Raw genomic sequence first — 13342 nt, forward strand, 5'->3', positions numbered from 1 at the left:
TGGCTTCTGCTTGACCACAATTGCGTCAAAACAAGATGAGCTATATTAGCAGTAGCTCAGTTTTATACAGCTTGTGGCCTGGCAAGTTGAACGCAGTCCATCAGCAATATATTATGCTCCTCTTGATATCGTCTGCTTTTTGCACTCCCTAACAGCATGCAATGTAAACAAGGGATCTATTGAATCCGTGGCAGCCAGCCATGCATGCTTGGTGGGCTGCATTCGGCTTGATACAGACCACAGGTTGTGCAAGTCTGCAGTAATAAATCTAGCTAGTGTTGATGACATGCAGAAAAATGTATTTACTAAGTTGTCCTCAATAACAGGAACGGATTCAGCTAGATCCTGTGCATGCTCACTTGGAATCCAGTCCTGCTGACTTCACTGAGACTCAGGAGCTGTACACCAGATCTAGTATTATATCAGATTGAGGGTGGAATAAGGCACATATTGATATTGTTAGATGCATTTTTAAAATGTAATTATGTGTGTTTTTATTACTATTATTATACAGCTTAGTCCCCAAATAGGCTTCTAAGCAGTTTGCTGACATAAAAATCAGTTAAATAAGCTTTAAAATATAAGCATTAAAACATAAAATAAAATTAAACTACAGAATAAAGCATTTCCATAAAACACTAAAATTTGCTTCCACAACATATCCACATCAGCATGTACCTATGATTAAAGACTGCATAACATGTTGCCATTTTCCTATACGGAAATAATATTTGCACCATATCTATCCAGCTGATGTGAAATGCAACAAATATTCACAGAGCAGCACTTTACACATTATTATAAATGGGATTTCCCACTCGCCCCCTGCCCCCCACTTTCATGGTCTTCAGATGCCACTTTATCTCAAGCTGAGTAAGATTATAATGTGCTTGTCTGGAATAAACATGTGCGCTTTCCAAATAACGATGAGTGGTGACTCAACACATGTATTGGTCCTGTGTGTCAGCCCTGTCCTAACACTCCACACAAGTGCCTGCAAGTGTATAAACTGTATGCACATATGTTGTGGGCATGGGGTTTATGCCCTTCTATTTTTTCAGGGTACAGACCCTACACTGAAAGCCTACCTGCATAAAAACTTGCATGCCTTTAGGGTCTCTGTGCACAAAGTCATATGAATGTGTAGAGCATTGGGACAGGGTAGTGAATGAGATTCCGCTTCCTTCCCGCTTTCCCTGCATCCATTCATGTAGCACAGCTGTTTGCATCTGGCTATGGAGCAGGGCTTTCCCTGCTCCATTCCAGGGACCACAACAACAGAATTAGGTTTTAATAAACACGCCGAGTCACATTTTTCTGTCATCATAAGAACATTTATTTTTGAAACATTTTTCCTAGGAAAATGAAATATTCTGCAAGGTATGGCATGGTGGCAATGTCAAGATGCTTGCATCTTGAGCCTGCGTATTGAGATGTAGAATGCAGAGCCCCAGAATCATGACCTAAGATTAAATTCTACCCTTTGCCTCTCTGCTAGTCTCACTATGAAAACATTATGAAAAAAGACATAAGAAAAATCAGGTGATCCTTCCCCCCCAAAACACACACACACACACACACACACACACACACACGAAACAACCTTTTTCATAAGCAATGACAAACATAATGAGATTACACAATGGACTATGGATGAGTAGAAATGTCTTTTGGTTTGGGGCTTTTCAACAGGTTTTAGCTGAATCCTGAACCTTTTTGGCAGCCACTCTGAGTCCAATGGTATAGGTGGGTTGCTATCTATTTTTAAATTCCAGCTCCCAATATGCTAGCTTATATGCAAGGAGTTGGGACACTTGCAGGCAAAAGAAAATGGTGGTGTTCTTTTTAAATTTTCATAATAACCCCCATCAACCAGGCTAGTAATGACATTAGCGTGATATAGATTACCCACCACCACCAATGATATAATGACCAGTTTTCAGGTCACACACCCCTTTCTTCAGCTGGCTGACAGGCTAATATAGCATATACAGAAAGAAAAAGAAAACTTCCCAAGCACTTTAGCTTTTAAAGCCTCCAGACTTCTTTTCGATTATACCATTTAATGGGAATCTGGCAGAACCAGAAACTGATGGGATGAGAGAGCCTGTCAGTAGCCAGCCAGCTTTCAAGCCACATTTTAGTCAGGGGAAATTCAGCCATATGAGCTGAGTTTTGAGATAACCAAACACACACAAAATTGTTTCACTTAAAACTCATATTTTTGGGTCGTTCTTACAACCCACATTTGTTTTGTTCCTGGTGAAAGCTAGAAGAAGTAAAATTCAAGCAGCAATTGACAAGTTAGCATCTAAAATTAGGAACACAGACAAACCTATCTAAAGAAAGGAATGAATCTGCCCCCACAGTCTCGCTGTTCATAGGAAGAAACAAATAACTCCACTTTAGGAAAACAAAACAGAATTACATTGGGCGGCCTTATTCACCACTACCAGAAAAAAGCAACAGCAACAAAGAACAACAGTTGAACAGATACTAAATTCAAATTAAACATAAAAAATCACGGTTATGCTTGTTTTCATAGGTTTCTAAAATGGAATGGAAATCTTCACCACTCTCCGCCCAGCTCCAAAGGAAGCAATTTTTACAGAGATAGATGGACACCATGCACTCTCACCAGTTCTGCGGGATGCTGTACGTGCCTGCATGTTTGTCACAAGTGTATCTTGATCCACATTCCTTATAGTGTTTGGCTCCTTGGAAGGTTTTGACTGTGAATTCGCATCATATTGTTGCAAAGGTTGGAATTCAGGACAGCAAACAGGGTTTATTGACAGTGAGAAGCCAGAGCCAATATAATCTGTCTGGAACGCTGGAACACCTGTGTTTGAACCTGATGCTCTGATGAAGACCGAAGGAGCTGGGCTTTTCCTGAATTCCTTTATCACTTGAATAGGGAAGGATGTCCAAGGGGTGGCAAGTATAAGGGTTATTTTGGAAACCTTATGGCAATCTGGAATTATCCTAGCGCTGGAGGTCCTCCCAAACTCTTTGCTGGTTGAATGACGGTTCTGAAAGACAACCAAATCAGGATCTAAATGTGCATTTGCAACAGTCCTTTTGCCAACAGGATTATCTCCTTTATACACTGTAGTTGGAGATAACCATATCTCTCTGGAAACTGTTTGCTGGGGAAGACCAGGGCACTTAGCCGTGGAGGTGACATGAAGCTGTGTAATCTGAAGATCTGCAGAGCTTCTTGAGGGGATGGCTTGATGGGTCATCTGAGGATCTGTTGCAAGACTGGAAGATGCTGACGACATGTTTTTTCGACAAGGTAAAAAAAGACTGGAATAACCATGGCTGCTCGCTTGAGAAGCAGTCCTAAATGGCTTTACTGCTATACTGCAAGTTGAAATATAAAGCTTTACTGAAGCATGGAGATCTGGAAGCTGAGCTTTGCACGGGCTGTAACCATGCCGTACTGGCGGCTCTGAACTACAAGGTGTCAGAGCTGTATGTAGCTTTTTGCTCTGAGATGGAATTGCACACAGAGAAACATCCAGACGTGATGTCCAACATGGTAGAGCTCTGGAAGCAGCAGCGGGTGGGAAAGGTACTGCAAACTGCATGGAACCAGTGTGATCAGGAGAAGAATGACAAGCACTCCAGTCACATCCTGAGCACTGCTTGCTGGAGATGAGCGATGACTGGGCACCACCACTACTGTAACCATTGTACTGAGGATCTCTGTGAAGTGCAGGGCACGCCGACTTGATGCCAGGAGGATTAACACAACTGTTGTCTTTCCCGAAACCATTCCCCGTATCTGTATGTGCCAAGACTATATCCAGCCTAGAGCTGTAAACCTCAGAAGATAGCGAGTGAGACGGTGAGATGTCATTTCTTGGCAAGGTATCTGCGGGTGATGAATGAGTTGGAAAATACCAGGCTGAGTCTGATAAAATTGCTGCTGGTGGCATCCTCTGGAAAGAGCTGCCCCAGACAGCTGATTTGGGGGCCAGCGATGGGGTCACTTGACTGGAAGACAACATAACTTCCACAGTTGAAATATAGATGGGTGTGGTCGAAGTCTTGCTGCGATGGTCCGGGCATGACATCCTGCAGTTTTAATCCTAAATTCGGAAGACCAAAGCTGGAGACGCTTCTGTGCTCTGTATTTTAAAACACACTTTTCATCCTTTTTCTGTTGGCACTGGAAATTTCCATTCTCTCTTGAGTGTGAAGGAGAGGTGAAGAGCAAATAAATATTTCTCCAAAAAAAGAAGTGATACAGAATCTGTAACTGAATGAAGAAGGAGAAGCAGTATTCCTTCAGCACAACTGGCAATATTTATCCTGTTTGCAGCATGTCAAGAGAGTGTAGGAAGCAGACAGAGAGATGAACGAGAACGAGTCTCTAAACTAGTAGCGATGAGGCAGAAGTCAAACCAGAAATGCTATCCAAAGATGGATGCTGACCTTATTACAATTTCTCCAGATAAACGGATTAAGCGCCTAGCTCACCAGCACTTCCATTGCCTTGAGAACAGCAGATCGTAACAGCTCTGCTGTTGTTAAAAGCAAGAGAGCTGTATTCCTCTCCCTCTCTCAGTCACTGCCTATCTGCACTCAGAATAGCAAGATCTCTGTTTAACAGGTCGTAGAAGAATTTCCTACAACCGTTCCAAGTAATGGCACACCAGAAAGTCAGTAATAAAAAAGATAGATGTTTGCCTAATTTCCTCCATATGTGCTCTTATTTACTTTAGAACTAAGCAATCCTAGGCTAAACCTTGCTGAAATCCTTCGAAGGCTTAAGTAACTTGGATGTAACCTAAGATGCTGGCACACAGTCAATGCCGTCACACTGGCACAGGGAACGAATGGAGAAAAGTTCTCGTTCAGAATACTGCTGAATGCTTTTCACTATACACCACAGCAGGGGTAGCCTCTGTATCAAGGTATGCACAGCACGGCCCACGTGCAAAATGATGAACAGCTTGGGCTCTGCTTGTATCTACAGTGATTATTTTTTTTTTAAAAAAAACCCTATTCACATTCATGTGACTGTGTTTGTGACACCATCAACACCCCCTACCAAAAATACAGAGAATGACAAATTGCACACGGCCGAGTAAGAATGTTTTTCAAAAAGAGGATCACTTGAGCCAACCAAAACTATCAACCTTTCTGCTAAAAGTAACTAGGAAGTTCCACCTGAAACCTTTGTGGATGCAGTGAGAAAATGCAAATATTTAAATGCAACTTGGTCTTTCTAATGTGGGGTGGGGGCAGGACGGGGTGGGGGGAGTCAAGGTCATATAACCAGGACTGGTTCCCCTTCCCCCAATTTCAGTTGTGCAAGAACATTTTTTTTACTTGGCAAATGTCTAGCATCCTGAGAATGCAGTCCTAGTGAGGTCTCAATGGAGACCAGTGTGAGACCAAGGCTAGGGCCTCATACTTTCTCATTACCCCTCATCAGTTCCTTTCACCAGTCCTGGAGCGTGTTATCTTCACTTTGTGATGTAGCTAACCGCTGCTATCAGTTTAAATAGCTGCTTCCTTCCCAAAGAAGGGTGGCCCTAGGACTTGCCGATCAGAAGGTCAGCGGTTCGAATCCCTGCAATGGTGTGAGCTCCCGTTGCTCGGTCCCAGCTCCTGCCAACCTAGCAGTTCGAAAGCACGTCAAAGTGCAAGTAGATAAATAGGCACTGCTCCGGCGGGAAGGTAAACGGTGTTTCCGTGCGCTGCTCTGGTTCGCCAAAAGCGGCTTAGTCATGTTGGCCAAATGACCCGGAAACTGTACGCCGGCTCCCTCAGCCAATAAAGCGAGATGAGCGCTGCAACCCCAGAGTCGGTCACGCCTGGACCTAATGGTCAGGGGTCCCTTAACCTTTTACTTTTCCTTCCCAAAGTAAGTAGCAGTTTGCGGGGATTCTTGTCAGGAAGGAAAAGGTTAATCCTCATCTAACTGGGTTATCCTAATCCAGGCAGAGGGCCCTGAGGCTCTTTAAAACAATAATCTCAGGGTGGCAAGGTCCCCATGAGAGAGATGAGAAGCACAACTCAGCAAGTCTAATGACTAGATTAAGGTTCTCTACATAATGTAGCAAATAATAGCATTAGTATCATGGGGGGTTCCAATCCAATTCAAAAGTTCAGGTTTGTAAAATGAAAATAAAATAATAAACCTGACAGAGACAGTGTTGCAGCTATCAAACCATCTTGTAATGAGACCCTCACAATAAGACTAGACTAACCAGACCAATCTGGGTCATGATCCAAACTGAATCTGGTGAGTCCTCTTTAGCATCCAAGTTCTATAAACTCCTCATCATTCCCTAGGCAGAGGTAGTGCTAATGGAAAAGTAGGGTTATAAGTGATACACCATGCGTTCATTGCATTTTGCAGCAAAGGTCCAACATGGTGAGTTGTATTAACATGGCATCAATGGCATGAGTATGTTAAATACATTAGCAACAGAATAAATAGATGAGAATGCGGAAAAAACATGGCATTGGTGAACAAATGCACTATTACATCCTTAGTACGTAACTGTTTAGGAACTTTCCATAAAACGTTCCACATTTATAAGTCTGGAATGTGCAAACGTTTCTCTAAGAAATGTTTCTCGTTTTATCAGAACTGTTTTGGCTTCCTCCGAAATTCCTCAGATGTTTTGCCCGAGGGGAAAACTTCACTTTGAACCCAGTGAAAACTTTTACGTACAGATGTAGTAGGTTTCAAAGTCACCACCCACTGTGAATCATAAAAAGGTACATTTTATCTAATAAACACTCTGCATTTGAAGGTAAGTTCTTGGCTAAGCCTGATCAGTAAATGCCGATTAGTGTGACACCATTAATATATCTATTTTTATGCACGCCTTCTCTTAATATATGTATTTTTGTAAACATTGTTTGGTTGGAGAACTTCATTGAAACATTTGGATAAGTGCAAATTTCAAAGGACAGCTGTGTTTTGGTTCTCATATTGTTTGGGAAAGTCTGAATTTGATACATTTGCCTCTAAATGCAAACTGAATCAATTTTCTCTCCCCCATTCGCTAGAGACAGTCTGCCCTTAACCATCACTGGGATGCTGTTTCTGCTAAGGCAGGGTTTGGGAAAATGTGGTCCTCCAGAAGTTGCTGGACTACAAGGTGTATTATCTCTGACCATGCTGGCTGGGGTTGATGGAACTGCACTCCAAAAACATTTGGAGGGCTGCAGGCTCCGCATAACTTTCTAAGGGCTGAGAAAAGGCAAGGAACAGTGGGGCTCATGCAGCCCAACCAGAGGCATCTGGTGAAACATGGGCGATTTCCTATTCTTTCACTGGCAGAGCCCTGCAGCCACTGCTGGGCCACTTCCACTACAGATTATGTGAGCTGGAATCAACAGGATTCCCTAGGCAGCTTCATCTGAAGCTTAATCCTCTGAGGTTCCAGTGGCTCCTCTGTCTCAGGGACAAGGACTTGATTTCAGTGTATGCATAGGTGCAACATAAGTTATTATGCTTAGGAATTGGAGCCTTGACCCATTCCTTCTAGGGATGGTGCTAGACTGGATGAGGCAACTGCTGCCTGTCAGATTCAACATTTCCAGAGTTGTAGTTGTGTTAAGTTTCCTGAGGCATAAATGCCCCAAAGCTTTATGCTAAAGGCAACGGGGCCCTCAAGACCCCTGCTGCCCAGGAGGACTGTCTGCTGAGGGCCTGAAGGGCCCTGCCCTTGCCTCTCTCCACCTGGCTTGGGGCGGGGCTTGCCAGGCTTCACAAGGACTGCAGTTGCTGCTCAGCAGAGAGGGCTCCTCTTTTAAATTGTTTTTAATTTCTATCTGTGCTGTTTTAAATGAGACCATCTTGGCTGTGAGCCCTGGAAGACCTGCACCCTGCCTTGCTGGCCCTTTCCCATCTGGGCTGGGAGAGTGGAGTGCTGACTGACTCCAGCTACAAAAGCTGAGGCTGTTAAACAGATTCTTGGGCTGGAGTATTGTTTACGGGGAGTTGAGAGAGCTTGTTGCTGTTATTGATATTATTATTGTATCTTTAGTTTTAGATCTTATGATTTACATGGAAATTGTTTCCATTTGGTTGTGTACTTTTTGATGTGTTTTATTTATTGTTTATGACTTCTGTTATGTTTGTAATTATGTAAATCTTGTCATGTTGTAAGCCGCCTTGAGCATAGTTTCAACTATGGAAAGTTGGCATACAAATAAAATGATGATGATGACTAGGCATTGATTATTATTGGTGCTCATGGTGCCTTGGTCAGTGGAGGTGCACTAGGGGTGGGGAACTTCTGGCCTGTGGGCCAAGCTTGGTCAACTAGGCCTCCCTTTTGGCCCACTAGGCTATTTGGGGCAAGTAATGATTGAAAGATGAGTAGCCCTGCCCACCTGCCAGGGGTGTGGAGATCTGACCCTCCAGCCAGAAGAGGTTCTTTACCTCTGAGGTAAGTAATAGCCATTGTGGATACCAGCCATTGATAGCCTTATCCTCTTTTAAAGTCATCCAAGTTAGTGACCATCCCTACTTATTGATGGAGTGGATTCCATAATTATACACTGTGTGACTAATTTGTTAAGTCTTTCAGATACCACGAGATTCTGCTGTTTTATGTCCAACATTGCCACCACAAGCATGTGTGTGTATGTATATACAAGGGAGATGACAAGGCTTGCCCCATCCAGCTCTTCTTCGCATCTCATCATACTGCCACCGTTTACCTACCTCTTGTGAGTTTGAGATATTTTCTAGGTGCTCACAGTCCCTGTAAAACATCTGCAGAAGGTGGATCTTCTCCAGCCATGCCTTCTTCTCTGCCCACTTGCGGTACACGTTGTCCTTTTCTTCCAACAGTGCCTGCAATGTGCCTTGGATCTGATATAAGAAAACAACAGAAAATGTTCATGATAATCCACAAAACACTGTGAGTGATGCTTGTTATGTGTCAGACTTGGCTATGCTACTAGGGCTCAAGATTTTGATAAAAAGGAAACAACTGTCTGTTTTCACAAACCCGGATCTGGATATGTTTCAGTAACCCATTTTCCCTCTGAGGAACATTCAGTCATCATGATTATATCTTCACAGCTGTTTAATTGCAGCACATACACAAAAGGGATTACTGGGTAGGAAGGCAACTTCTAGAAACACTGGTGAGCAATGTGTGTTGATGATGAGTCCACATTATGCCTACGTACGTCTTTCGTTGGCATTTTCTGTTCCAGCAGCAGTTCTTGTCCTAGCTGTAGCACCCGTTCATACATGTCATCACGGGCCTCAATCTCTGCCAACAGCTGCTGGTTCTGAGTCAGCTTCAGATCACTAGTAGATATGTCTCGAATTTTGTCCTCCATCATCATTTCTCTCATCATTTCTGATGCCCAGGAGGAATAGTCTCGTGCCTGAAAGCCAAGACAAAAATAAAAGATGAAGGTCAAGGATTATGGATTGCATCCACCTGTGCCATACTCAGACCCACAGAAAACAATGGGAGTATCTGAAGTCCATTGATTTCAATGGGTCTACTCCCAAGTACGATTTAACCACCATAGCTTGGATTGGCAATGTTGAATAAATGCATGGGAAATGAAAATGACAGCTAGAATAAGCCACCTGTGGCTGCTTGTGGCACTGATGAGAGTTTCATAGCCTGCTGCTGGGAACAGACATCCCTTTCTTTCCATGGAACTTTTGTGGTCACTCTGTTTTGCTCAAAGTATGCTCTTGCAGTTTCTCTGAAGCCAGAACTAGGAAAGGGTTTTCCTATACTTCTTGCAGATGGATTAACACCCATGTTAATGTCATGACGTGCTGTTCCATAGAACACACACCTTGGTAAACAATATGCAAGAAGTGCCTCTCTGTATTTTTACAGTGATATTCTGGGATTTTCTGTTTGCAATTGTGGGAATAAATCATCCAATTTTCTTTTCTGATCCGCTTAAAGTTTCTAGGGGATGACTTTTGCTCTATGAAAATTGTTTGTCCATCCGTCTCTTTCTCTGTATACATATGAATGTGTGTTCTCTACTGATTGCCACTGGTGTGCAACCTTTGACTGCCTGTCTAACACTTGCATGTTGTTCTCAGAGGCCAAACAGTGCATTTCCTTTGCTATAGAGCACCACCAGTGATTGATTGATTTATTTAAGATTTTCTTGTTTTACAGAAGTAAGTGTAATGTCTCGTATTTTTTCCATGTAACATTTTTACAAATCCGTTTCATTTGTTGAGACATTAGGGGGAGAAGAAAAAAAAAGGGGTGGTAGAGGGAGGGAAGATGGGTGGGGGTATTTTAAAGAAAAAAGTGGTGGTACTCACCAGGAAGTTGTTACAATAAGTGCCACACTTATTGATTTGTATGCTGTCGGTGGATTATTGTCATTGTCCTGTTGGGCTGTGTATGTGATAAAGGGGAGCCATAACGGGGTGAAGGTGTCTTCTTCTGTTTGTCCCCGTGTCAGTTTCAGTTTATTAGTTAATTTTTTCTAGTAGGGCTGTTTCCCATACTATTTGGTACCATTGGTCCATGCTTACTCCTGACAGGTCTCTCCAGTGTCTGGTTATGGTGTTTCTGGCTGCTGAGAGCAGGTGGGTTATGAGTTCTTTGTGGTGTAAATGGGCATTGTTGTCTTGGAAGATGTTTAGTAGGGCCAATTCTGGGGTGATGTCTATTACTTGCTTAGTTATTTTACATATTTCTTGTATGGCTGTTGTCCAGAATAGTTGGATTTTGGGACACTCCCACCACATGTGGAGGTATGTGCCTGTGGAGGTGCACCCTCTCCAGCATTTTGGTGAGGTTCCTGGGTGTATTAGCTCTAGTTTCCTTGGTGTTAGGTACCACCTGTAGGTGAGTTTCAGTGTGAGTTCTTTTCTTTTCGTTGATATGGATTTAAAGGGGGGTTTAGACCACATTCTGGTCCATTGAGTGGGGTTAATCTCATAGCCTATGTCATTCTCCCATTGTTTTTTGATTGCGTCTAGGGGATTTGCGGGATTTTGGAGTAGTATTTTGTATATTGCGGATACTGTCCCTTTACCGTTTCCCTTTGTTGTTAGGAGGAGGTTTTCGAAGGTTGTCAGGTGCCTAGTTGCTGCTGATTTTATTGTTGGGTTGTTTAAGAGGGCATGTAGTTGGTGTTGTGTTAACCAGGGCATTTGGGTGTCTTCTAGTTTGTCTTGTATTTCTTGTGTTGACAAATGAAACGGATTTGTAAAAATGTTACATGAAAAAAAAATACGTGGCACTACACTTCTGTAAAACAAGAAAATCCTTAATAAAATATATATAAAAAAGTGCCACACTTTTAGCATTTGAAAAAAAAGTGCCGTACTGCATATCCTTGAATACCCCCAGAAAAAAAGCATTGAGCATCATTGATATAAGCATGTATAGGCCTCATGATCTTCTCTGTCCCCTAAGCAACCCTTACATGTCTCCTAATGCAGATTACAGTGGTACCTCGGGTTAAGAACTTAATTCGTTCTGGAGGTCTGTTCTTAACCTGAAACTGTTCTTAACCTGAGGTGCCACTCTAGCTAATGGGGCCTCCTGCTGTCGCCACGAGGCCGCCGCACGATTTCTGTTCTCATCCTGAAGCAAAGTTCTTAACCTGAGGTACTATTTCTGGGTTAGCGGAGTCTGCAACCTGAAGCGTCTGTAACCCGAGGTACCACTGTACTGCATTAGATATATTAATACACCCACCTATTAACTCTGTGAAATTAGTTTTTGTGTGTGTAATTGAGAAGTGTGGAAAGAGTCTGATGAAAGATTGACTTCAATTTCTACCACACTGAAATGCTCACCTGTGTTTGAAAGTGGTACAGTCTGCAGGCTTGTTCCAACTGCTCCCTGCATTGCTCCACTTTGCACCTCAAGGACTCCCAGTTCTCTACCACTGCCTGCTGCTTTTCTTGTATCTCCTGCATTTGACTTTCGGAGCACCGGCAAAGCACGCCATCTGCAGCATCAATCAGTTCTTGCAGCTGCAAAAAAAGAATAAGGAGGATGCCATAGCACATGCACAGGAAGGGAGGGCACCAGAGAGTCTCATACTCAGCCTTCTTGAAAAACCTAACCTAATAACGCAACTATGAAATCATATTGTGGAGAAGTGGGCAACCCCCCCCCAAAGAAGTGTTTTTATTCTAGTTTCACAACAAGAAATTCAATAAACTCAATGGTGGCAGGTCTGATGAAAATAAAAAAGCAGTAGTTTTGTCATGCAAATGGGAAGACAATCAATTTATTTATTTATTTTTACAAATGTCTAGTTATTGTTTTGGAATGCACCATCTTACAAGATAATCAGCAAATTATGAGATGCCAGAATGGGCTTTGGCTTCCAATTGCCATCTGCGAACTGCTATGTATCTTACCTGTTGCTCATTCCCAGACAGTTCATGCTCGAGGGTTGCAAGTTTGCGTAGCTGGGACTGTACACCACCCAGGTCTCTAGCAATGTCATCAGGGATGGCCTTGGACTTCTCCTAGTGAAATAGTATGGGGAAGCTTGCTGTTAATGGGTTGATTATTTGAAACAAAGTGTAAATATATTATTGTTTTTTCATTCACAAATCACTTCCTATGAAGCATCTTGAAGCATCTTGATCCCGGCGCCAGCAGCAAACCGCTAAGTACAGCGATTGTGCGCCGTCGCATGCATGCGCAGTACGTAGCGCTGCCGCACATGCACTGTATAGTGGTTTGCTGCTGGCGCCGCTCCAGTGCCGTACGGACAGTGACAGGATCCTCTGCTCGTGGCTGCAGCCGCGAATGGAGGATCCTCCACATGCGACTGTGGTGGCGACAGAGGGATCCTGGCACCGTCCATACGGCGCTGGAGAAGCGCAGGCAGCAAACCGCCATACAGCGCATGTGCGGCGTTGCTACGTATGGCGCATGCGTCATACATAGCGATGCTGCACATGCGTCCTATGTAGCGATACCCACCCTGGGTGTCACAACGCCTTCCTTCGCCCCTGCCCCCTCATGCAGTGTACATCAACCAGTTTGGTATGTAAGGGATGAGATAATCTTACAGGCATCCTGGTCCCAAATGGTATAGGGAAATGTAAAGCTAAGCCACAGTATATGTGTCAGAACAGCCAGGTGTACTTATGCACATATTGTTCCCATTCACATATAGTTTGGAGGTTGGAGGCTGGGTTGTGTGCCTGTTTTTCCCCCATAAAGGGAAGCACACTGATGAGGAGAGCTAAACTCTTCCCACCTTGCCTCACAGCACCCCATTGCATAAAACACTTTGTTCCCCAGCCCAGCCCTATTGCTGGAATTGAGCCAGTCTGAACGAGGTTAGGGAGGGGAGAGTTCAGCACCTTCATCCAGGCAAACCA

The 13342-nt window shown here is 43.4% G+C and overlaps 1 protein-coding gene across 2 annotated transcripts in view; it reads right to left on the bottom strand.

Moving 5' to 3' along the window:
• The window catches only part of SPTBN5 (spectrin beta, non-erythrocytic 5), a 113291-nt gene that overhangs the window by 51165 nt on the left and 48784 nt on the right, over window positions 1–13342 (bottom strand). For both annotated transcript variants that reach the window (XM_080996177.1, XM_080996178.1), the window contains exons 31-34: window positions 12365–12475; window positions 11792–11971; window positions 9178–9381; window positions 8705–8854 (exon numbers count right to left, since the gene is read on the bottom strand). In XM_080996177.1, the coding sequence (XP_080852303.1) occupies window positions 8705–8854; window positions 9178–9381; window positions 11792–11971; window positions 12365–12475 (645 nt within the window). The remainder of the gene's footprint in view (window positions 1–8704; window positions 8855–9177; window positions 9382–11791; window positions 11972–12364; window positions 12476–13342) is intronic.

Source organism: Podarcis pityusensis, assembly GCF_964106645.2.
Source record: "Podarcis pityusensis genome assembly, chromosome: 1".
NCBI lineage: Eukaryota > Metazoa > Chordata > Lepidosauria > Squamata > Lacertidae > Podarcis > Podarcis pityusensis.